We start from the raw sequence: 25,946 nt of genomic DNA, 5'->3' as shown, positions 1-25,946 counted from the left end.
TTGGAGAGAACTTTGGATTGATTACCCTGATGACATACCCAAGCTAGTTTACTGAAAGTTAGCTTAGGGTTCTCTATACTGTGCTGCAAGCCTGCAGTGCAGACACACTACTGTACTTCTAAAGGACGTTACTTGGTTGAAGCCTAATTCGCAACGCAGATGAACAGCTAATGCAATAGCCTTCAAGGGTTTGCAGCTTGGTTGCTTGCTTTCCTGTGTCAGACAATGCAGTGGGTCTCGTTTAAAAGCAGCTGAGGTTATCAGAACTCTACATTCAGATTGTTCCAAAGTGTGAAAGGCAAAAGCAACAGATTATTGCGGAGTGGACATATGCATCTGCATACAACAGTGCTACGCAAACAGCAAGCAGCATTGGCTGAGGTGTGTAAAACTTTGGTTAGATCATACCGCCCAGTAGATACTGACTCTTGCCGGTCACCTTTCAGATATAAATCATTTGGATTTAGTTTAATCATAGTGCAGTTATACCCCAACATTTTCCCATTTTAGCAAACAACTTCAAAGGTTTCCCAAAGTAACAGATTACTGCAGTTGTTAGTACTTAATGTCCTCAACTCCTCTGAGTTAAGACTCTTCCCATAACGATACTGACTGACAGTAATGGGCATAGTAAGTACTAGCAAGTTAACTGCAGTAAGCAAGTGACTAACAAAACCCCCACACCATCCTACATTACTGAGGAATGTACCAGTTACCTACTAGTTCTGTAGAACAAGGTATGTTAATCAGCACTTCTGTTAAGCAATATTTGACAATTGCTGTGATTACCAAGACATGAACGACCAAATAAAATTCAAAATTTCAGGTGGCTAAAAATCGTTGGTCCTTGTGATGCACTTGCTTAACTAGCTTGTTGAGTTTGTCTAAGAACAACTATTAGGAGCAAAAGGCAATTAAATGAAATCCTTATTTCATTAACTTTGTATACTTCACATTATATAAAGGGAAATGGACTGGCCTAGACATAAGGTTTATCGTAAAAAAAGTCCTGTTCTGGTCAGATGAAGCTTTGCTGCTCTTCTTCCTGAGCTGCTCACTCTTTTACCAACTGGCTTGAGAAATGCCAACACAGTAACATGCTGCTCTTTCCCTGGGAAGATCTGCCGGCATTAATTAGTCCCTGGACTCAACGAAAGGGTTTGGAATTTCAGCAGTCTGAAATTTTACGATATATAGGTGAACAACTCTATAAGGTGTGCCAAGGAACACCTGTAAGCCTCCAAATGGAAGAAACACGTGCTAGTCTTTGTCAGCTTATAAAATACAACAGTTTGTATTTATCAAAGCAGGTAGGAACCACAGTCTTGATGCAGTAAGACTGATGTATGGGGACATATGCAGGGGAAAAACTGACCCTGGTTATAAAATTATTAAGAAGTAAACCCAGATGTACATGCTTGTCAACCCAGTAACACCAAAAGATACACTTCTCCACAACCCAAATTCTGAGATGAGGAATTCTGAATTCAGGGGAACTGGCTAGAGGTGCCTACAAGTCTGAATTCCGATCTGGATGAAAACTTTGCCATTTGAGTTTTATTATCCATCATACGGAATTTTGCAAAGAACTTTTAGTGCACTTTTCAGGGTGATGGGTTGTTAATGAAGCCCTTACTTTTGCCTATGTATTGCTGGGATATGTATACATATTTATTAAATATACATTATATCTAATATATTTTTATAAATATAATATAGAACCAATTATATTATATTATATATAATACAATATATATAATATTTAATTTATATTATAAATATATATTTATAATACGTATTGCCTAATTATTTTTGTGAAGTCATATACTTGGAAAAGTATACCTAGAAAAAACTCTACAATTTGTTTCTATATAAACTGCTAGATGACATATTAAAAAGTTGTCTTTAAAATTATTAAGGAGGCACAATCCGAACTGAATTTGGTAAGCTTATTTCTAGAGATCAGCTATTGCTAACGAGCAGCTGAGAATTCTGCTTCAGTCACTTTCAAAGTGAAAGTAACTCCAGACTTTATCAACAGCAAGGGAAGTAGAATCAGTAATAAATTCCCATTTTAAATTCTTGTCTGAAAAGAAGTTTAAAATTATAAAATACAAGGAACATCTCCTAAATCTTGTATAAAACATGTCTCAGCCATACAGCATTGTTGCTACCTTTAGTACTGATGTGTTTAGGAAAAGTAATGTTTCTGAAAGGCATTTTGCTCTTGGACTCAATGTCTTTACAAAAAAAGAACAAAAACAGTGTAAAAATTTCGGATACAGCCCCTTGTTTTAAACGCAGCAGCCCACTAGGGGGAACAAAGCAAAGCAGCAGTTTAAACCCAGAGTAATGTCTAGCTGTGCAGTACTGAATGCTCTGCAATATGGAACCTATACAATAATGGATGCAGCCGTATCTATGAAATAATTACATGTTCACTTGTGTGGCCACCATAGCAAGAAACCACTTAAGGCTGCTGATGAAACCTTTCTACTAATGAAATCGTTGTCTGCAGCAGGATGCCAAAAAAATCAAGAAGAAAGAGGTGCTAAAAGGCTGCTGCAATTACCTGGGGAGATTATTAAGATAAAGATAATGGAACTTCAGGAAGTGCCTGGGAACATTTCTACATCTCCATGTGCTCCTCTCAAATCTACCAAGTATTTGTTTATACACCAGACAGGTTTGTACCACTAAGCATTGATTTCTAAACCTCAAATACTGGAAAATAAAGGTAAGAGACTAGTGAATGTCAAGCTTGCCAGGAATAAATAAATAAATATATCATATAACTTATTACTGTCAAAGTCCATTAAGTTTTCCTCCTGTTTAAGTGCCTCATGTGTCACTCCAGGACAAGGGGAGGAGAATAGTACGTGTGGACAGGGGTCACGAAGGAATCCAGGACCACAACAAAACCAACGCAGTTCGCTTTGCGTTGCTGTGGAACTAAACTTTTATAGGGATGGACTTTAAACCAGCATGAAACTGCAGCCTAAAATGATCACGTGTCCTGCTTCTGAAATAATTCCTGTAATCTCTCTCACATCTGGATTTATGACATGACTCCTTTCCCATTCAATTCAGGGTTTCCTCTGATCCTGATGCCCCTCTTCCTCCTGGCCCCAGTATCATATTCCCTCTGGAAAAAGTTACAGTACAAGCAAACAGGCGTATTATCATTAATTTTACATCATTAGCAGGTCTGAGAGGCAGAAACAGCTACTTCATTACCCACAGTAATTGGTAAAACAACACAGATGCCTTTGGAAAGCTCTGAGGAAATGAAAGTCTCTGAATGTTGGAAATGCATTAGAAGATGAAACACTCTGAATCTGCTCAACCCTCTGGAGTGCCAACATTGTTTGGGATGAGATGGAACAAGCGGCAGATCCCTGGAGGGCAGGCAGCAGGGTTTAGAACCTGGTTATTGTGAACCAACTGGCAACCTGAAGGCAGTTCTTGTGATTAATTCCATCTCACAGTATCTCACATTCATTGCCACTTTGAAACCTAAAATCCCCAAATCTTCCAAAAAATGCAAGTTATAAGGAAGGCTTCTGTCCCATTAAAATATATCCAAGTCAGGGGTTGCAAAACAAACTAAACCAAATCCTGAACTGGAGTACTTAAGAAATCTTTGGCAGAAACTCACCCTTTTCTCCATTTCCAAGAGTGATCTGTCAGCAAATCTTTCTTGTCTCTGAAACCAAAATTAATAAAGACATTGGTACTTGCTCTTAAACAACATAAAACTGAGGAAAAACAATTCAACTGGACATGTTAGTACTCTGTCCAAAGTATCTCTTCAAAAGTATTTTAAAGTGTGTTCAGGGAAGTAATGCTGAAATAAATAATAAGGAAGAATGAAGTGGATTTATTATGCCCTTCCCTTGTGACCATCCCCAAGTAATTAAAACCCTATGTAGCCTTTGGCAAATAGGAGTAAGTTACTATTTCTATCTAAAAGCATTACAAACCAAACAGCTTTTTGATGTGCTTCAGTGACACTTAGAGAGTGCCCATGGAAGACACTGAAATACCCACACACGTAAATGGTGGCAAATATGATCTGAGAATAGGCCACACTTTTGCTACAGAGATTTGAGACAAATTTAACTGTTGTGTACATAGGTGATAGTACTGTAGGCAGCACTGTTATCTGCCAGCAGTTATCTGGGTGCACTATTTGCTCTTCTGTTAGCTCTAAGATAAAGCTATCTACCCAGCCAGGAGGAGCACCAGGTTTATGAATTAATCAATCAATCCCAACTGACAGTTTGACTGGAAGTTTAAGAGTTTAGAAAGTGCTTATCCTTACGTACCCTGCAAAGAAGTTACAGATACATGATGGCAAGGACCACTACTGCTTAAATAGGCAGGTGGCAGTCTCACACGTTCTGGTCACAGCTGTAGACCAGAATTCTGTGCTCTTTGCTCTCTAGAAGCACAGAGGTATGCTTCTTCCCTCCCACCTTTGGATAAGAAACAAAGCTGACGCCTAGTGAAGAGTAGCTCATATCCTGGGGTGTTTCTAGCTTGCTATCTACCTTGTGAACAAAGTACAGGCTTTTCTGGTTTATACAAACCTGAGTAGTCTTCTCCAACTGTAGCTTAAGATCTGTAAGTTCCATGTTGGTATCATGTAACTGTGCTTTCAGTTTCTCATTTTCAGCTAGAATCTGTTCATAAAGCTGAGAGAAAATATCCATTTTAAAAAATACCAAAAAAAATATTCAGTGACATTAGCTGAAATATTTAAAAACCATGATTGAGCTGTGTGTAAAATGAAGAAACACATATACAGTCCAAGAAATAAAACTCAGTTACAGTTTTTAAAGATGTTTAGAGTTCACAAGCTCTTTCAAGTATCGTTACCAAATGTTTCTAATAACAAGCAACTTCACATAGGGGGCACGTAACTTACCTTACACATACAAAAAAAAATACTTGATACTATTTTTTCTTTAGAGTTCACGGATTAGACACCACAGTAAACTCTTTTGACAAACTCCTCTACTTTAAAGCAAGATCTAAACAAATTTTTACATCGTAGCTATGTAAGCTAGCAAACACAGAAGAAAAGGCTTCACATATGTATAAAGCAGTTTTAACGAGGGAAGGGAAGGGAAGGGAAGGGAAGGGAAGGGAAGGGAAGGGAAGGGAAGGGAAGGGAAGGGAAGGGAAGGGAAGGGAAGGGAAGGGAAGGGAAGGGAAGGGAAGGGAAGGGAAGGGAAGGGAAGGGAAGGGAAGGGAAGGGAAGGGAAGGGAAGGGAAGGGAAGGGAAGGGAAGGGAAGGGAAGGGAAGGGAAGGGAAGGGAAGGGAAGGGAAGGGAAGGGAAGGGAAGGGAAGGGAAGGGAAGGGAAGGGAAGGGAAGGGAAGGGAAGGGAAGGGAAGGGAAGGGAAGGGAAGGGAAGGGAAGGGAAGGGAAGGGAAGGGAAGGGAAGGGAAGGGAAGGGAAGGGGAGATAGTGTTTGTCACAAAAAATGGAAATCTCTGGATTTCTCCCTTGTACTGAAGAAGTGCAAAATCCAGAAGGTGTTTTGTAATGTGCATTTCCCCCAGCCGTAGTGCTTGCTCTGCTTCTCCATTCAGCTGAGTTGCTTTAAGCAGCATTTGAGGTGCATGTGAGGTTATTTCCAGACAGTTTGTGAAAGACAATAATGAAGCTCTATTTTCACAGCAAAGTTACTGGGTGAGATACCTTCTTAAAATCAGTGCTGTCTTCTTTTTCTAGCCTACTGCAGTAGGGTTTTCGATCCTCCAGGTAACTCTGCGACCCCGATCGATCACCCGAGGACACGCCGAGGGACCCCGTATCGTATCTGCAACGGGAAAGGTCACGTTTTTCTTCTCCTTTGTGTTCCAACAGAGCCCCCTCGCTGTACCAAACGCTGGGAGCGTGCCGTTGCCCAGCTGAAAACCACCAGATGCAGTGATGTGGTTTAGTTTATAAACCACTGGCTTCTAGTTTGAGGCAAATTTAATCTTTGCACTTCAAGATTTCGCTGTGTGAAAACGTTTTCAAACGGCAGCCTGCCCATTAAGTACCTGCCTTGTACGCAGAGAAATCTTTTAAATTAAATTACTTAATTCAAGCAAACATTTACACATGTCTTAAAGGACTTAGTTGCTTAGATGCTTTCATTCTTCTCTATTTAGAAAGACAACCTATTTTTAAAAGGTGTATTACTTCAATTGCTTTCATATTGAAAAATAATCTCCAAAATACTGGCTTAGATGAATTCTCCAAGTTTTATTTGAGAAACCAAGGAGATTTCGAAGCTATCTGTTGAGAATCCCAGTATTTCAACAGAACCAGTTAATGCAACAAATCTTCAGCAAAGTCTTTATCCCATTATGCAACCGGTATTAATAAAGGTTAGACTAATTTCACACTGTAGCTTTACAACTGTAGGCCATTCAAGTGTTAAATATCATTAGCAACTTTTAAAGCTTAACCCAGCTGACTCCCCTGGGCTTTAAGCTAAATTTGCACATGAACTTAAAATGAGAATATGTGTGAACAAAAAGTGTAACAATTTTAAATCTACTTGTTTAAATTGCACATACCTGGAAAGGCTATCACTCTGAGGTGGGGAGGGGCAAAAAGAGAGAAAAATAATAGATCAATAGGTTAATTAAAGAAAACATGGAACAATTTGTGAACAAATTGCTAAACAGTTACATCAAAATGCATAGGCTGTGCAATGGTATGTATTATCTGAACATTGTCAAGCTTCAATTTTGTTATGTCTGGAACAGAAAGGAAATATGTGCTAGAATGTGCTTGCCAAAATGTGATTTCCAAGGATGTTAACATTACACTCCTTAGAGTCTGGGCTGTCTTAAACACTGGAGTCGTTTCAGCAGTCGGTGCAGCCTGTGATTCACCTGCCAGTTACCAAAGGCATCAGAAACAGTGTTCCCTGAATTCCCTGCTCCTCCTTCCTCTTCTCTAACATTAGCAGCAGGGTTTTGAAAGGTCAACATAATAATGGCTTCAGCTCAAAATAATAATATAAAATGCAAAAACTCCATTTCTACACAGCTTGAATGAAACAGGCTACTACACCAACAAGACAAGAAAGTACTTAATAGACTTAATCTAGAAGATATAATTTCATTTTTTCTATTACTTTCATTCACTTATTCCTTCACTCATTTGTTCCAGGTGAATCCACAGGCACAAAGTTGACTCACTTTACTTGAAAAGCCAAATTTAATCAGAAGTAAGGGAGAGCCCTCTAAGCATTACATCACTCATACAAACCTTTTTCCCCCCTGGGTCAATACAGACCCATCATTCATTCCAATTATAATAATTTCCAGCGAAGACATTTCAGTCGAGAAACTCTATTGATTTATCATCACCTGGACACCCTCCAATACAGCCAGTGGCTGAAGACTTCCCCATAGGTGTATTTTCGGGTGTATGTGAGTGTGTTGGTTTTAGAAGGAAGCTGTATTTTTAAAGCTTGCATAGAGGAAAACAGACACATTCTCCACAATACACTCAGTTTCCCCTTTCACACCTTGAAGTGCCTTTACTACATGCAGGATATCAAAAGCGTGTGCTGTAGCCTAACCACTCCTAATAAAACATTGCTAATTTCTGTTAAGAGCACAAGTAATGCTAAGAATTCAAGTGATTTCATGGAAAAGGCCAGAGTTAGGTGGCATACACCTATACATGGATAATTTTAAAGCTACTGGCCACAAGATTAACTTCCACCTAAGTATGAGACTTATCTTGCATTACCATCTGTTTAAGTAAGATCTGTGTGAGATTACAGAATTCCACCATGTAATCAATGACCTACAAAAATCCCTTTTCCACTGCTTTCTTCTCACCTCAGCAAAACAGAGGAAGCTTTGTCTAGAGAGACTTTACCTTGAAGGAATGCAGTATACAGAAAAATGCTAAGCTGATCCTTCTAACCTTCACCTACAATGCAGGAGAGCCACCACAAGAAATAAACCATTCCTACATTGTTTCTTAACAAATACACTTTCTAAAGGCTGTTTTTCTTTGCTTCTGGTGGACTCCCCATGGTGCCGTGGGAATGTGAAAACCTCCCAGATCTCCACTGCCCTGCTACACTGGAGCTTCCCGAACGGAAAGGCAAGTTAGTGATTAAGTCACACAGAGACCATGGCAGAAACACAATTTTCCAGCTACACAGGGGGAATGAATATATCCATAACAGGTCTGGCAACATTTGAGAAGAAAACCCAAAACCACACCAAGTGTGTTTCACACTGTTTCCATACCTTCTGCAGCTCATGTGACAAGAGAGCTTATATCAACAAAAGAAAATCACTTTATGTAGCTACGTGGCAGTGAACTTGGTCCACATATTCGATTTAATTCAGAGTTCTCCATGAACTCAAACCTGACAGTATACTGATTTCTAATGAAACCAAACTACCAGAGTCTTTTATGAGAAGTATACAGACAAGGAGAATGTTCTGACTCCTAAACCAAGCCAAGTCGATCCTTCTCCACCATCCCATTTAATTATAGTTCTTATCTATAAATTTGGGCCTGAATAACCACTGTATTCCTGTAGTTTTCTATGAACCTAATTCTATCAGAAGCACCACAAGCACATTCTGAGGAATAAACCTCAAGTGATACTTCTCTCCTTTTTGTAAATCTCCCATTACTTCCTTAAATATTTCTCAGAATGATTTTTTTTTAAGATTCCTCAGTAATGAACCTCATTCTGGAGTACATTACTCCAGGGTTTAGGTAAAAACAAATACATCCTACTAAACCATTTTATACTAGAATTTAAGTCACTACTTCCTTTTTAACCCCTCCTCATCTTACTGTCAGCAGCATTCCATTTACAAGGACTTCTTCCATCAAACCAAACCCATTACACTGTTTTCCAATGATTTTCTAACAAAACTAATGAGGAAGTTCAGAAATCCATTTTCTCCCAAGTAGAAATCAGGTACACTGTACTCTTCAACTTTATATGTCATGTCTCACTACATTAACTTTGCATATTATTTGTTAATTACATTATTGACAGCACTGGGTTTCATTTATAAGTTTTTAACTAGCGTGTGCAAGTCACTAGACATAATTTGTCTGAAAATAACTAAGTAGATGGAACAAAGATTTTTTTTTTTTGCAAGGTGTAGAAGCTGAAACCTCCTACCTGTAGCTTGCTGCTTGTCCCTGATCTATGTGTCAGAAATTTCACCTACAGTTTCTGGATGCTAATTCTATCATAATCAGGATGGAATAGAAAAACATCAGGTTTGGCCATAGTTAATAATTTAAAAATTGTTATTACAGCATGCATAGGAAATGGCACTAAACCATAGCCACAAGGTATGAATCAGAAAGCACTCTTATGAATTTTAACATATGTACTCTTTTAATTGAATTTATGATCAAAATGTATGTGTTAGGAAGTTAATAAAGTAATTATCCGTTTGAAATTACCTGAGTCTCTTTCTTATTTGTTCCTTCTTCTGAATCAGACTGGTGTTCCTGTTCATTTTCATCACTCTGGGGAAATAAATGGGAGAGGAAAAATAATTAAACTGTTGAAAGCCTACTGAGATTTTAAGGCATTCTAGATTTTTAATATGAAACTCAAAGAGCAGTAGAATTCTACCTAACTAAAATGTAAAGAGAATATACAGGATACATGATGAAAATTCTGCACACGTTTTCAATACCAGACAGAAAGGAAACAGAACTTTGTATTTGGCAATGAACATATTGCCTATACAAAATTACACACTATGACAAGGGAAAGGGAATTAGCTGAAACATCAGCTAGAACCCATCTAATCTGCCAGGGGTTCTTCCGGGTGTAAGTACATGGCTACTTGTAACATGAGAGATAATGAGTCTCATTCTTACAGTTTCAGCATGAATACAATAAAAAAAAGAATTTCCAGTGATGATTTTTTCCTTACATTACGATTAATTCCTATTAAGTTATGGGTATTACAGCACTCTAGAATTCTTTTAGCATTATCAACATGACTTAAAACTTAATTTTGATTGTACACCTTTCAGCTTCAAGAGACAGACCAGAAAATAGGTAACTTGAACAAGCTACAGTCTTCCCAGAAGAATTAGTGATGTACTGTACTACTCTAGCTCAGGCTGTAAGTCAGCAGTAGCAGTCATTTACTTACATCTTGAGTCCAAAAAGAAACTCCTGTAGATCGTCGTTTTTCTCTTGGTCGCCGCCTTTCTCTTATAGACTTAGTCTGGGACTTATCTTCTTCCTTTTCTTCCTCTTTTTTGCCCCCTTCTGTGAATAACAACTTTCTTATTCATTTAAGTATGACACAACATCATTTAAAAAAAAAACAAACCAACAACTTCTCAGTGTTTAAAATACTTACTCAATTTTTTTTTGCCTGAACTAAATTCACTAAAGAGCTTATTAACACGATGCAGGATTTGCTGTAATTTACATTCCTTGGAATATAGCTCTGAAGCACTGTAAATATTATCCCAATTCTTAAGCAGCAACTGCAAAAACTACTTCCATCTCAGCCACTAAACAAAATGTTTCAGTGCAATAGTAATATGCTACAAAATTGGACTTAAAATGCAATTTTCAAAACTGACAGGTAATAATTCAAACATCAGTGTCAGTACATGTATAAAGAACAAAATAAGAGAATTTTCCACCATTCCTCATTGAACAAGTTTCTATTTTTTGTTTACAGGAAGCATTCTGTATTTAAAAAAACAATCCTTTTAAAAGTCCTTCCTGTAGTACCCCTTTCCATCACAGTCCTCTCGATTTTTGCTCCGAGGAAGAATCAAATGGGATGTCCTAGATGAGATTAATACTATATCACAGATTTCTTTTTTCTTCAAGAGAAATTAAATTGCAGCTCCAAAACAACAAAATACTTCAGGATTGTTTCTTCCCCAGTCTAGAAAGAGTTTCCTAGAGTAAGCACGCATTACTGAAGCATCTTAATCCACATTTCAGTTCATGTTAGGACAGAGGGAAAAAAAACCCAACCCAGAAAGCATACCCCTGAAGCTTAGCCCCAGTAACTTCCTCAGCAAATACCAGTCTAGGGAACACAGCAGTACATATATGCTTCATGGAGATTTGATCAACAATCACTTAATCCGATCCTCTGGATAACAAAATTACTGATTTCAATCAGTAATCCTGCTCAAGTTACTGATCAATAATTTGAATTTCAATTCTTTCTCCCAAGCAACCATGGCATGCCTCTGAGAGAGAACTGTATGTCAAAAGCCTCCTCCCTATGACAAGCAACTAATGAAGCATGACATCTCTGAGAACAGTAGCAGTCGATTCACCTATTTGAAATGAGGGCAAAAAACTCTGTGACATCAGAGAACAGCCTTTTTCTGACCTCCAAATCACACATCTAAACCTCATCTTAAGATTGAATAAACCAGCTAAGTATCTAGAAGCATGATTCCATTAAATATTCTGAACTATAGCTGGAAATACCCTCTTTTTATTTTCAGCTGCTCATGAAACCCTGAGAGGTCCTTAAAGCATTAAAGCATCGTTCCAACCCTTCAATATGGAAGGGCTGAAACAAAACCCCAGATATTTAGCAATTATTTAATCAAGTAAAACTCTTCCTCAATACCTGCAACTATTTAAACTCTGAAATGTGGTATTTTATTATAGCAGTTGTGTTAAAGCAGAAACTAAAGCATTATGTGGATACTGAGAATAGCGTATTTGATGTTGCTATGATCCCACCAATGGAAAACATGGATTCACATATTAGACAGCTGCAAACCCCTACCAAGTACAGTATTTTCCCCCCACACTCTATACATCAGTTTTGGAGTTTCTTACAAAAGAGAGGAGTAGGAAAAATCCCCAGCAGTCTTATGTATTTTGAACTATCTTTAGAAACATAAACTCCCCTTTGCCAACTAAAACAAACAAACAAAAAAACCCCTTCACAAATTGTGCTCCTACCTCTCTCACTTTCCTTTGTTCCACTCCGAGAATAAGCAGAAGTTATACCTATAAGGCTGTTTGGTCTGTTTAGTTGACTTGAAGTTGAAAGGGAGCTCGTGGAGGTGGAGAGCGAAGGGGTGGATGACGAAGAAGTTGAAGTTGCAGTTGGTCTATAGCGATGATATGGCTATTCAGCAGAAAAATGTCACAATTAATTGACCAAGATTAAACAACGCATATAAACTACAGGATGGTAATGCATTTAAATATATAACTAATTATCACTGTAGTGCCAATATTAAAATAATACAGTTGGACTTAAGATTCGAGTAATTTCTCTACCTAAAGAGAGACCCATCATGAAAATACCTCTTCAGCAGTTCGGGAATATCTTTGCCTATAATCATCATCTTTAGTTTCAGATTCTTTCTTTTCTTCTTGTTTTTCTTTGTCTTGCTTTTCTTTCTCTTCTTTTTCTTTTTCTTCATTTTCCTGTTCTCTGGTTCGTGTGGAACGACTTCTTCCTATAGTTTTTTCAGCTTCTTGAAGATCTGTCAGCGTTACGCCCTGTGAAAACAGCAGTCAGCAAACGTTCCCATATATCGCTGCTATCAATGCAGAGGATCATGTTATATAAATACATAAAGACAAAATTCAGCTTAAGAAAATTGATTTTACCTATTAAGAAACACATTTTACCTAAATATTCTACCTACAAGGTTTTCTCTTGCACCTTGGAAGCAAACATCCCTCTTTGATTAGTGGTCTCTACTGTAATGTGATCTACCACAGATTCTCTAGCCAACACAATTTTTAGTCGAACCAGTACATTGAGGTCATGCAAGAAAACATACAGAAATCATTTAAGAATCCAGTAGATCCTTCCAATATCAACATAAGCATTTTAAGTATTTTTGAAAGAGCCCTAAAAATTCACTTATACCACATTTCGGAAGTGTTGATACTTCACAAATTCACTCATTGCAACTGGATTTTTGAGGCCAACACCACACCACATAAAAAATTTGCATTGACAGCTCCAGAGAAAGTGGTAACTTATTTCTTATTTCCTTGTTAGTCCAAGGCTAAAAAAATAGTTTTGAAATAAGTTCAGAAAGCAAACAATTTTTTTTAAGACAGTTTTTCTGTACTGCACCTTCCAGCTGATGTAGTGTACTGAGACACTGCTCTCAAAACACTTCATATCCTATTATTCAAAGCCAACTTTGCAGCTTATTAGTTATTTAGTTGATAACGTTTTAATTCTTGATAGCTTTTTCACTGTAAAGACTCAGCCTGTGACTTGACCATCTCTTAGGGCTCTGAATCAGTATCAAGAGATTAAAACAGAACTCCATTAAGATAAAGTTGTATCAAACAACGTGGATCTCTCAATAGAAAAGGTAACCAGAAGTATTTGAGGGGTATAAAACTGCTGAGATTTGAAAGTAACAATAGCAAACAATGGAGATACAGACTCTGTCTCAAAGCAGCTAGGGTGATGACTAAAGTATCTCTTTGTGCTGTTTTACTCAGGGACCATTTGCTGTTTGCCAGCAGACACAAGAAGAGATGGGTAGACACTCCACAGGACAGTTGTAGGTAAGTGCTCCACTGGTCAGAGTGTTCAAGTACCATCCAGAGATAATCTATTTTGCTAATGTCATATCCTATGTGTTGCTACTGCTAACCTATGTTAGCTTTGCCCTGGTTGCAGTGAGGTAGTATGATGTAGTTCTGATAGAAATTGGGAAGAACCACTAAACATAACACTACATGAACTAAGAGAAATGCTGAAAGGAACGTTATTAACAAGTAACAAAAACCCTCTTCCTTAGTACTTCTCTGCACCCATAACACTAGGCTGAATGTATTTTTTTGCTATGCCATGGATCTTACTAGCTATCTGTATGTTGGTCAGCTCAATCACATTATCTCCAATGGTCCATGCACAGAAAAAAAGACAGAAATGAAAGAATATTGCATGCTATGCCTATTTCTCAAGCACTGTCTTCAGCCACAAGCATATATGGTTGTTAGTTCTTGAAGATTTCAGTCTTAAACATCTACATAACATCAGATACAATTACTCAAGTAAAAAAGTTCCTTTCAGTGGAGGAGTCTGTGCTTTCAAATTTGTATTAAATCACTCTTCAGGGATTAGAAAAAGCAACTTTGAGTACACAATGAAGGGTTCTAAAGCTTTCAGAGAAGAAATAGGGGAAAAAAGAGACTTTATTTTATCTGATACAAGTTGTTTTACACCAGACCCATCAGTTTATTTGGAGCTTTACTGGGAAATTAAAAATTCACTGTACATGGGTCTGTTTCCATAAATGTAGAAGCTTTAATAAAATACCTGTGTAGATCTTCTAGACTGTCTTGCTTGCCTGGATCTAGCTTTTCTTTGGGACTCCGACTCTTCATCCCGTACTGGAGTGAGGTATGATCTATGAAGTTAATTACGAACAAAATTGGCACACCATAACTTTTGTACAAATATTTTAAACGGTGAGAAACCCACCCCCCCCTCAATACAATGGAAAACAAAAGCAGTTAGAGGAAAATCTTTAACTGTATAAGATGAATTACATTTTAGACATACAATGGAAAACAAAAGCAGTTAGAGGAAAATCTTTAACTGTATAAGATGAATTACATTTTAGACATTTCATCAGTATCACGTTGCCTTAGAACTCAATAAAAAATACACAGCGTCTTCCTACTAAAATTAGAATTCTTTTCACCATTTTCTCTAAATACAACTTAAGCTTTTTTGGTGTTTCACCAATAACATAGGAGTAGAAGACCTCAGAGATTCAGCCAGTTACAGATTTATACATAAAGTGTGTGTGTATTAACTTTTAACATACCTTGTAGGCTTTTGTTAAAAGCTAAATGTACTGCTAATGCAGAAAACCTAATTACACCATCTACTGCACCAGAGATTAAAAATCCATGAGGAGGTGGTCACCATATTTCCACATGAGTCATCCATGCTTTAGTAATCTCCCTTTGAAAAAAAACTCTGCTTAAAAATAAATTGTCATGATACACACAAATATCCTGCAAAGTAAAAGCAGGTAATTGCAATCAAAGCCAAAAGACTACTAGAGTTGACATACAAGGTCTAGACTCCTTAAAGAAACTCTCCAATCCAGCTAAATTGGGGTAAAAAACCCCAACGCTCAAGTGTAGGCATTTGTATGTATGCATGTAAAATCATCATTAAAGAACTTTAAAGATTTTAATGCACTGGTTGATATTCAATGACAGAATAGTCTGTGAATGTTGTTATACTTTAAGATTTTTAAAAAATTCATTAGATTAGGTAAAAAGTAGAAAAATTTGAAAAAATAAAACGAGAAGGTTGCTATAAGGTTGCTTGAAACACAACTCCCCCCTGAGCTTCTTTAGATCATAGAATTAGCTACATTAAAACCACTAGAGTCAGATTCCACAATATTTTCTGTTTGCCTCTATTTTTAAATATCGTTAATTAGGAATAATTGGATAATGATTCGATAACTGACCTCGTTTCAAAAGCCATCACCTGTTAACACTTAAATCTATGGCAAGAGCAGCTGTTCGGACACTTTATTATGTATTTGTTAGCCTTAGCACATACTAAAAGCAGTTCTAAAACAATTTAAGTGTAACCTTTATTTACAGAGACCTTTGGATTACTACCCATGTTCTGTATTAAACCAATTACCCCTGAACCACCTGAAAATATTTGTAACTCTCTGCTATACTTACAAATGTAGAAACACCTCCAATCTTATGACATGTCTTAAAAAATTCCCTCTGTATCAGTTTGATTTCCCTATCCTGTTCTCTTGCAGATGGCATTTTTGGTAGACGTTCCACTTCCCTAGAGAGCTCGTCCCTCTCTATATTAGGCAAAGGATGTCTGTTTGCTGCCTACAAAACCCGAAATACTCACTACCTAGGAGGTTTTGATTGCGAAGCAGGTATAATCTTTAGGGCTTGAAAACTGCTACAAATTACTCCATATCACTTGCTCTTTAGGAAGTGGTGTACATACTCCTTCCCACCCTCCAATAAATCTGAAATACCTTAAATCTCACTGAGGGAAGATAACAACTCTTAGCTCGACAGGTACATGCTACAGGTAGTGCAGCATCCCTTTTGCATGCCACAAAGGTTACCTCTCCAGTGTTATTCATGACACAAAAATTCAAATTTGTCATTCTCTTCCCTCTTTCTCTAAACCAATCCTAAAAATTAGATGAAAGAATATAGTTCTCCTTTGGCTATTCCAAAAGAACACACCATTACATTTTTCATTACTAGAAGTAGTTTATAAGGTCTTTACTTTTTAAATATCCTCTGAAATATTATTTCAAACATGTTTCCTAAATACCCACTTTCAGTGTGTAAATATGGATTAACCAACTTCATTTCTTAAGAACACATTTAGCAAGTAGTATTTCATATACAGACAAGCTTTTCATGTGCATATAAACATACAGAGATATACACACACATCTATCTGTATATATACAGATATGCATGTGCTGATATTTAGAGCACTACCTTCTTGCATGCAGCAATTATTCCAGTTTTGATGATTTCTAAGATTTAAGGGATATTTTAATATGCCACTGAGAATGCATCTGCAACAGTATAATGCACAGGTGGCCCAGAGTCAGATAAAACCAAGGAATTTCAGACCAACTGCAGGTATCTAAAGCATATGCAGTATATATGCCTTAGTATACAGACACTAATGAGATCAAACGGGACATCAAAAGCCTTAGTTCTAAATTTCCTTGCTTTTTTAGCTCATATAAGTCTGCAATAGCATTTCTACTTCGGGGGGGGGAGGGGGAGAGCAGTGTTTTGTTGGTTTGGTTTTTTGATTTGTCAGGTTCAGTCAAATTTCACAATGGAAAACGCAGGTTCTGACTACGGTTGTCATTGAAATGGGTTGTAAGCAGGTTTGGGGGCACCCCCTGAATGATTGTTAGGAAGAAAAAAATGAATCCCCTCTTCACAGAAGTGACTTCATCTCAATTTTGGGTAGGTGAGGAAGACTATGGGAAACAGACTATCCTAAATAGGCCTAAAGCTGTAAGGAATTTTTAAATGGTGTTGTTGCCTTAAGTGAACCAACCTGCATTCTGCAGGTTTCTCCTATAACAAGGAAGAGCTTCGTTACCTCAGTGAACATACAGAGATGCACACATTTGGCACAGATACAGGAGTTAACGTTTCAAAACTACTACAGGAGCAACACAGAAATCTGAAGTTGATTTCAGCAGAAAGGTTAAAAGATAAACATTTATAAATATCCAGAAGAAGAACAACCCAGGGAAAGCTACCAGGAATTAACATCCTTGCTTCCATAAATAGCAGGTAACAACTCTTTACAGAAACATAAATATGCACCAATCTTAACTCATCCTCCATGTAAGTAGAACAGAAAAAACACCACATTCTTCAAATAAGATTTACATCTGCTTTGCACTACTTCATACTGAATTGCTCTTAAAACATTGTATTTACAACTGTATATCACGTTTCAAGTAGGAGAGACCCTAAATGATGCAATGAAATAACCAGAATGTGTTGGGTTCAATACTCTTTTCTCAGTAGTGTCGGGCACACAAAGAGATCATTAGCACACCGCCAGTGGCACAGTAGCTCAATTAGCAGCAATGTACTTGTAGTGAGTGATTAATTATTGATTTTTTAGGTCAGTTTTTTTACATATTTCCATTATGGGTATTTTTAAGACGACTCATTTAATAATTAATTTAACAGAAATACAAAGATGGGGAAAAAAAAGTGCCAAATAAGAATCCAAGGCCAGTCAAAATACCCAGTATCCAATTTAATGAATGGTCCCTGCCAGTACAAAAACTCTCACATAAATTGAGACACATTGTTAGTATTTTCAATACTCAGCAAGCAAACTATACTGCTTTACATAATGTCCTATCCAAATTTGAGGCAACCAACACATTCCTTTAAATAAGAAAAAGAAAAAAAAAAAAGAACTGTTGAATAAGAGCAACGTTACTCTTAGGACCTTTACACACCTCCGTCTCTCCCTGACCTCTGATGTTGAGGACACAGTGCCAGAAGTAGCTGTAGTCATGGCTGTGGTAGTGGCTGTAGCATTTACAACAGATGGAGCAACAGGAACGGTCACTGCTGTAGGAACACTGTCCTTGTCTTTCTCAGTACTATCCTCAGCCCACAAACGATTTGAGGTACTACAGCATAAACAAGCAGCAACACAAAAAAAGAGAAAAGGAAACAGCTAAACAATGAAAGCACTTTACTAAACAACTAATAACATGTAAATTGAGGGATGGATTTTTTTTTAAAAGCAAACTGAGAAATTTCTCTACTATGAAAGCTCAGCTTGAGCTATCATATTGAATAAATTAAGAATTGAGCAGTTCACAATAATTGAACTTTTATTCTTCACACCCTTCTAACAATGGATTTATTCTTTTATGCCAGCATGGCTGTCACTTTACAGTAGAAAGCCATTCGCAATTATTGAGCCAAATTTTTATATAAGAAGTGAAACAAATTTAGCAGGAAAGTGAAAAAATCCAGAACCCCAGGATCTACTAAACAAAAACGCATGCACGTACATAAGCACACAGTAGACCTGACAAAAAAAAAAGGAAAGCAAAGAAGTGTGCTGGTGCCATTACCTGCTTTGTACACCTGCTGAAGTAGAACCCGTTGTACTCTTTGTAGTAGTGTTTGTGCTGGCAGGCAGTGTTTTCTGAAGACCAGCAGAAGAGGTAACTGTTGATGCAGTACTTGGAACATTAGAACTAATCAAATCATCTTGTCTTCTACCAAAGGAGCCACTGAAGGAGAGACACGCACAACAAACGCACGGTGTTACTTGTCTTTGCCCATGGAAATATCAGAAAGCTGTGAGCGTTCCGTTACATGTTTGCCCAGGTATTCTGTATCTCAGCTGCATCTTGGAAACTTCTGGGACAAAAGCAGTGTTTTCAAAGGCCATTTTCTTCGCTATTTCCTGGACCAGAACTCGCAATGTATGATTTCAGAGGGCAGCAGAAGAATCCCTTAGTCCCGACCGTTCCTCCACAAGAAGAGGAGAGATAAAGAGTGGAATCTCACTGGTTTATGTATAACTGTCTAGATTGCATCTAATGAAGTATTCACAGAGGGCACCTAATGTCCCATTTTTAAGCTGCTGTTTCACCCACACTGAGTACCTCAGAAAATGCAGAATTTTATTCCACAGCTTGTCAGAAGAAAATGTCATCAATATCACTCCTCTTACAATTTTCAACCAATTAAATGTACTGCTTGCTTTTTTTTTAAAAAAACTTTAATCATTCCCAGAGAGATTAACCTCCCACTCATGCTCTTCTCTTGCTCTTTAAGTTGGAAAAAAGATCCAGACCACATTTTTATTCGTTGGTTCTGGCTGAACAAATCTGGCATTACCAAGTCAGGATGCTTGCCCATGACTAAACCTCAGAATCCAGAGTTAGGACAGACAGAACACGACGGTACTAGCTACAAAAGATTTAAGGAAAGATGCTTCTTTGGCATTCTGCAATTGACCATTCTTCCTACTGCTATCAGTTCTCAAATGATAAAGAAAGAGCATTTGTACAAGAACAACGAAGGAAATAGATCATTAAAGCACCACATGCAATTTTGAAGTCACCAGTACATTTTGTCTGAAGACCAGAGCATATTGATAAAAGATACCATTCAAAGATTGTTCTCATGTATCAACTGCTGGCATTTTCTATCCAGAACAGGAAACCTATGAAACATCCTTCCTAAACCTCAAGTCAGGAATGTCGAGTTTCCTTCTTCAGGCAGGAGATTACCAAAGATGTGAGATGTGTTATGCTGTATGAAAGAGCCTGGCTACACGCCACTGACAACATCGACATCAAGACCAAAAGAAGGTAAGTACCCACCACCATGCACATCATCAGCACATATCAACGTGCAGCTTAGTCACCCAGACGACAGACAACCTTCACTGCAGTCAAGTTAATCATGTGTTTATTTGCAGGATACGATTCCTTTTGAGAAAACCCTGCAAGGTAGGAACCACACACACCTGGAAACCATTTCCTATGGCTCATCATTTCCTTGCATTCGAGTTAGCTTTACTTTTGCCTTCGCTGCTGCTCATATACTCAAGGTAGGTGTGGCTATGATCTACCATTATGGAGAGCAGCCCAAGACCTCTGATACTGTCAATGCAAAACCAAAATTCAGAGACAGTATTTTTCCCCTATTCAGATGCCAAGCAGAATTTCTTCTATTTCAACATTTAAAATAGTTATCTTTGGCTACTGAGCTAACCTGGCAACAGATAAATGAACCTCAAACTGCAATAAACAATAGGAAGAAGGAATCATATAATTTCAATTATATAGCAGTAGCTACAACAGTCTAAGGTAGTAAAAATGGTGTAGAGATTTAAAATCAGAACAAGCATTGCATCACAATTATTCTGAGCAGTATTTTAACATGTCACCATTCAATTTTAAACTGTCTTTATAAAGTCATTCAGTACTTAATTTACTTCTTTTAATTTGGAAATTTTGATTAAAAAGAAAAAAGACAAGAGAAAATCCCACACCTTCTTTGATAACTTGTGTTTAATGATGTAGGACCTTCATTCAAACTGTTTTTCTTGACATCTTCCTCCCATTTTCTCCTAGTGTAGGAACTGCCGCCACGTATTGAGCTAGCAGATGAGTCCCTGTAAAAACCATTTTATTTAATAAACATAACCATGCAGAACAGCACAAAATTACCTTTCTCCACAACTGTTTTCAAGCTCCCATGGAAAAACACATTCATACCAACACTGCTAGAAAAGTAATAAAGAGGTAGCATCAAAAGAAAAACTGCTACAGAAGACTTAATCAACATGAAATCAACCATCAGCTTTCATCTGTGACCACTGCTGGCTTTGTTTTTCTCAAAAAGGAAAAAGAGGATTTTCTGTCTGCTCCTGAGATTATCCAGTGCAGTAAAGGGAAAAGCACCACGGGGTTTGGTTTTCTTCTGGAATTTGATTTCATGGTTTTTTTCATTCTTGGATGTTGTAAGAAGTTCAAAAGATGACTAGCCTTTATAACTCATGATACGGTAGACTAGTGTAAACAGGCCTGCAGTAGCCATTCCTGAGTGGCCTGCCACACATCACTAGCTGACATTACTTTAGACATAAGGAATTTCCAGCTGGTTGTTGCAGTTTATAGCAGCAAGAAACAACCTTGCAAAAATCTACCAAGAAAAACTACTCTGAAAACTGATAGGCAAAAATCTGAATTTCTAATAATAATGTCAGCTCAAGGTTTGAAGGAAAGCCAGACAGAAGACAAACATGACTTTCACAAACCATACATAGAAGGCAACCCGGTGTGCAAGAGAAAATAAACCAAAATTCTGTAAAGATGGATAACTCTGGCCTTCAGAACATACCTCTTTTTGCACAAAACTGTATATTAACACCTCTGCAATCAAGAACACCCTTAGAAAAGGGTAAAACATGACCCAGTGCAGTTATCTCTTACCACCAAAGAGAAACATAAACAGAAAGGTCCTGTTGCATAACAGATTTTTAGTAATTACTGAAATTAAAGTTTCCCTTCACCAGCAATTTTGCTGTAGCATTGGCTACTCAACTGAGACTGGATGCCTGAGATCTGTTACTCTAAAAGCCCAGCTAGGATTCATCTTGGACGTCCTTTCCATTACTTGCAGCATGTAGGATGCTAGCTGGATTGCACTACATCATCGATAAGATAGACAAGCAAGTGTTCAGACAGGTAGAACAAGAACCCAGCATTAAGCTATGCAACGAGAAGAACACAGAGCTGGAAGAAAGTCAGGTGCCTTAATAAATTATTAAGGTGCTTGTAGGGCAGATGGTTAAAATCCATGTGTAAAGAAGGTCAAAAATCTCTTACGGCTTCAAGTAAGTAAGCTGGGATGTCTGCCACATCACTCTAGGCAAAGTATTGATGTCTAAACAGGCTGAACTTGGTGTACCAGAGAAACACCAAGGAATATAGAAGTTCTCAGGTCAATTGTTTGGTCCGCACTGGGACTAAAAAGTCTGATGACCTCAGTTCACCTGATGCATAAGAGGAAAAATATGCTATTGTTGATACTTGGTTTTGGAACTGCGTCTAAGAATAAGCCATGACAATTAAGACTGGCATGTCAAGGGCACACATAAACCTCAACACTGAGGCAAAATTTAATCCCTTTGTTACAAGCAATAACAGCTTCTAAGAAATAAAATTGCAATGAAATCCCAATCTTAAGGTATTATCTAGTTAAGACACTTCGGAGAACAAGAGTTTCTGAGAAGATGTCAAAAGAAAAAAAAAAGAGAAAAAAATAATCTCTTAGAAACAACCCAAAACTCACTAATAAAATCTCAGCCTCAAAGAACATAGCACTCCAGAGAATGATAAGCACAAAGAGACTTCAAACTGTTCTGTTAGAGAAATACAGATTTTAAAAATCTGGCCAAGATACATGAGAGAAGCTAACAAACCGAGCCGAACTTCAGGGGAGCATCAGACCTGGAATATCCTTGTTTTAAAACAGAATTTGTAACCCAGAAAGTAAACTTAGGCAACAGCATTCCACAAGTGTAAGGATTTATCTTGCATTTATGCTGAAATGAACCATTCTCAAAAGCAGCACCAAAGAAGCTCGTCTTCAGACATAAGGAGACTGATCGGTCTGATGGACGACTGCAATAATATGTTTTGAGCAATGAGGGTTTTCAGTTCAGGTCAACCACCATTCAGCAGCTCTAGATACGATCCAACAGAAACAAGACGTTAGGAAGCCTTCTAAGTTTTGTATCATGCATTCCATGTTAACTCAAGAAAGTGTCTGAATAGAAACTCAATAAAGTAGAGAAGTGAAAAACAGGAAGGTTCTGACAACGTAAATATGCCATGAAAGTACCCCAAATCCTAACAGGGAACAAGCCTATGCACGTAAACTTCTTCTTTTATACTGAGAGGTACAGAAGAATTATCAGCAAAGAAAGTAAAAATCTCCAAATGATGATGAAAGGCTGATGTGTAAACAAGAAAAATAGAAGATCTGCTTTTGTAATTTAGCTATCATTTTGTGAATCATTGCTGCTCAATACCGTTTTAAGCAAAGCCTGTAAAAAACACAGCATTTTATTATTATCAGAACTAATACTGGAGCCCAGTAGCAGCACTCCATGGCTCAAGATAAAGCAGTAAAATGGCTTAAGACTTCCTATTTTGGATTTTATATATTTTCTCCCCCAAGACGACAACACCCATTGTCCAGTTCTGCTCATCATATAATAATTTGGATTTAAAAATGGTCATTATAACATGTAACAAGATCAAAAACCTTCAGGTATTGGATAATAAGCTACCATAATCCGTAGAGCAGAATAATGCTATGAATTAGCATTGTTGTAAAAAATCCAAGTTTTTCAGTCACTATAAAACCAAGTAATTTTATATTTAACAGAAATTTTCATTTCAGTCACCTGTTTTCTTTTTCATCAATGTCAGAGGTACTGGCCAGTCGTCTTGGTATTGTTGGTGCAACATATGCAAGTCGAGTTCCTTTTCCATCTTTCTCCTAGAAGACATGCATTTTTTTAAGTGTTGCTATTGCCCATTATACTGCTATTGGCTGGAAAATCATCATTATGACAACTACAGCTGTACTTATTGTGACCTGGTTATAGTAATGAGTTTTAAGCTTTTGTTGAATATCATAAATGTCATAGGAAGAGGAAATTGTGTCTTCATTCTAGTGAGGCAAATGACTTGATTTCTGGGTTTTTTTCTGCCTTGCTGCAGTACAGTCCCAACTACTGAAAACAACTGGATTGGTATTTTTATAGAGTATGGCAAGGTGTGATTCTTAATCCTGAAAACTTTTAAACATCGGTAATTGAAACAGAACCAGAAGTTCTATGCTGTTGTATAACCTTTTCCAAATCAGCCCTTCATTTGCTTTAGTGCATTCATGCTTAACCATACAACTAAATATTTGCAAATAAAAAATTATTGTAGAATACAAAAAGAGACTCCTTTTTCCTAAGACTGTCTCAACATCACTCTCCAAGCGATGCTGAAACTATCAAACTTCTTACCTCTCTTCTCTGTAAAACTGCTGCTAGCATTACAAGTCCCAAAAAGGGAAAAGCCCCAGACGTATGGATGTATCAGGTCACCAGATAAGGAGATAAATACACACACTTTTAAAGAGACCACGCAGAAGCTGCACCATTTAACTTTCATAGATGTGTGGAACAGTCTACAAAGAACATCTTACTTCTGCAACACATCATAAACATCTCTACTAAGTAGATCAGTTCCTCAAAACGTTGCTTCACACTGAAAACAATTACCTTGTCTTTGTTGTCCAATGAAGAGGAAAGTCTAGGACTTGAAGCAGAACGCATAACACCTGCAGAGTCCTTTTCTTTCTGAGCTTCTTTGGAAGCAGTAATCTCTGCAAGTGCCCCATAACTACCAGTTTTTCTAAGACCTAACCTCCATGAAGCAGGAGATTCATCTTTCCTTTCCTCTTCTTTGGGAGAAACCTTGGTTGTAGATGTTGGAAACTATAAAACACATGTAAATGAGTTTACGTTATTAATTGATATTGCCTGTGGTAACTCACGCTCCTTGCAGAGATTTGAGAACACAACTGTTTTTAGTAATCATGGATGTGTCGAATTCATAGGGGAGTTGTGGTGAGAGACAACCTAGGCACTCTACTCTTACATTAGTTAATGAGATAAGAAACATAAGTCTGGTCAAGGTATACTACTCTTCTAAAAGTTAGCTTAGAAAAACCCACGCTTTGTAATACACACTGTGATCATGAGATGCAAACTTAGAAACATGCAAATCCAGTATCAAGTATCAATATCAAATTGATTAAATATGTTATTTTTCAACTTGTAGTACACAAACCTGTGCACACCAGAACCTCACCATAGATTTTTCACCCTTATTGGGCACAAGAACAATGCCAGTTTTGCGCAAGCCCTGCCTCCATGATGCAGGATCTACTGACTCCATGACAGGCATGATAGGAGGAATGAAATCAGACTAAAGCCAATTAAGACAAGACAAAGATGAAGATTGAAAGAATGGAAAATAGAAACAAAAGGTTGTTTTAAAACCACATAGTTTGTTCCTACGTTTATGTTATGCAGCTTTTCATTACAGCACAAAATACCAAAAAGCAGTAAGAGACTTAAAACCTTAGTAACAGATACATATTAAACAAAACACAGCCTGTTTAGCTAATTCAGAGACAGAATTACAGTTTGCATAGAAGAGGACAGCAAAGCCTGTTGACCTAACAAAGTCTATGGCCTAAATCCTCATATGGTTGAGAATACTGGAAGACTCACACTAACATAAGAACTTCTTAGCGTGTTTCGTTCCCTTAATCACATCCCACGCTAGCTTAGCTATCAAACCCACACCTTCACTCCCAAACTCACCTTATTTCAGCACTCTCAAACAGAAAGCAGCATTACTGAACGCCATATAGACTAACCCAAAATTAAGCTTAGTACACTACATCGGCACCACTCGTGAGCAGCACGCGGTTTGGCCATCTATGGCGTAACAGCAGGAAAGCAGCTGCAGTAGCACCGATGGTGCAAACCTGGAAAGGCAGGTGCAGGATCACACATCAAGTGCTGTTTTATCTTCATTCCTAAAAGCAGCTTAAAGCCTTTTTGTTCATTGATATGAGCTGCAACTGCTCTTCTAGATCACACGTACATGTGATGTTACAAGATGATCAGTGTTGATGTAAATGTGCATTTATTTTGTAGCTACAGAAGGTCCTGAATTTTTCATGTACAGTATTGGAAAGAGAACTACAGTTTACATTTAACCTGCATTTTACCTTTAAGACCATTAATTACTGCATAATAAAAG

The 25,946-nt window shown here is 37.6% G+C and overlaps 1 protein-coding gene across 3 annotated transcripts in view; it reads right to left on the bottom strand.

Annotated features, from left to right (window-relative positions):
- Positions 1-25,946, bottom strand: part of PPP1R12A (protein phosphatase 1 regulatory subunit 12A) — a gene marked incomplete at its 5' end in the record, with an annotated part of 119,789 nt that overhangs the window by 9,305 nt on the left and 84,538 nt on the right. The window contains 14 exons of one of the 3 annotated variants that reach the window (XM_084279251.1): positions 3,659-3,706; positions 4,593-4,697; positions 5,709-5,829; positions 6,578-6,594; positions 9,468-9,533; positions 10,175-10,293; positions 11,977-12,145; positions 12,328-12,525; positions 14,318-14,408; positions 18,027-18,203; positions 18,657-18,818; positions 20,594-20,716; positions 23,519-23,613; positions 24,392-24,607. In XM_084279251.1, the coding sequence (XP_084135377.1) occupies positions 3,659-3,706; positions 4,593-4,697; positions 5,709-5,829; positions 6,578-6,594; positions 9,468-9,533; positions 10,175-10,293; positions 11,977-12,145; positions 12,328-12,525; positions 14,318-14,408; positions 18,027-18,203; positions 18,657-18,818; positions 20,594-20,716; positions 23,519-23,613; positions 24,392-24,607 (1,707 nt within the window). Of the gene's footprint in view, positions 1-3,658; positions 3,707-4,592; positions 4,698-5,708; positions 5,830-6,577; positions 6,595-9,349; positions 9,534-10,174; positions 10,294-11,976; positions 12,146-12,327; positions 12,526-14,317; positions 14,409-18,026; positions 18,204-18,656; positions 18,819-20,593; positions 20,717-23,518; positions 23,614-24,391; positions 24,608-25,946 lie in introns of those variants that run through there. The other 2 variants (XM_084279250.1, XM_084279249.1) reach the window with 2 other exon arrangements.

This window comes from Gallinula chloropus, assembly GCF_964237585.1.
Source record: "Gallinula chloropus genome assembly, chromosome: 1".
NCBI classification, from domain to species: Eukaryota; Metazoa; Chordata; class Aves; order Gruiformes; family Rallidae; genus Gallinula; species Gallinula chloropus.
Note: the sequence above shows the minus strand (reverse complement) of the source record. Positions and strands in the feature narration are given on the sequence as shown.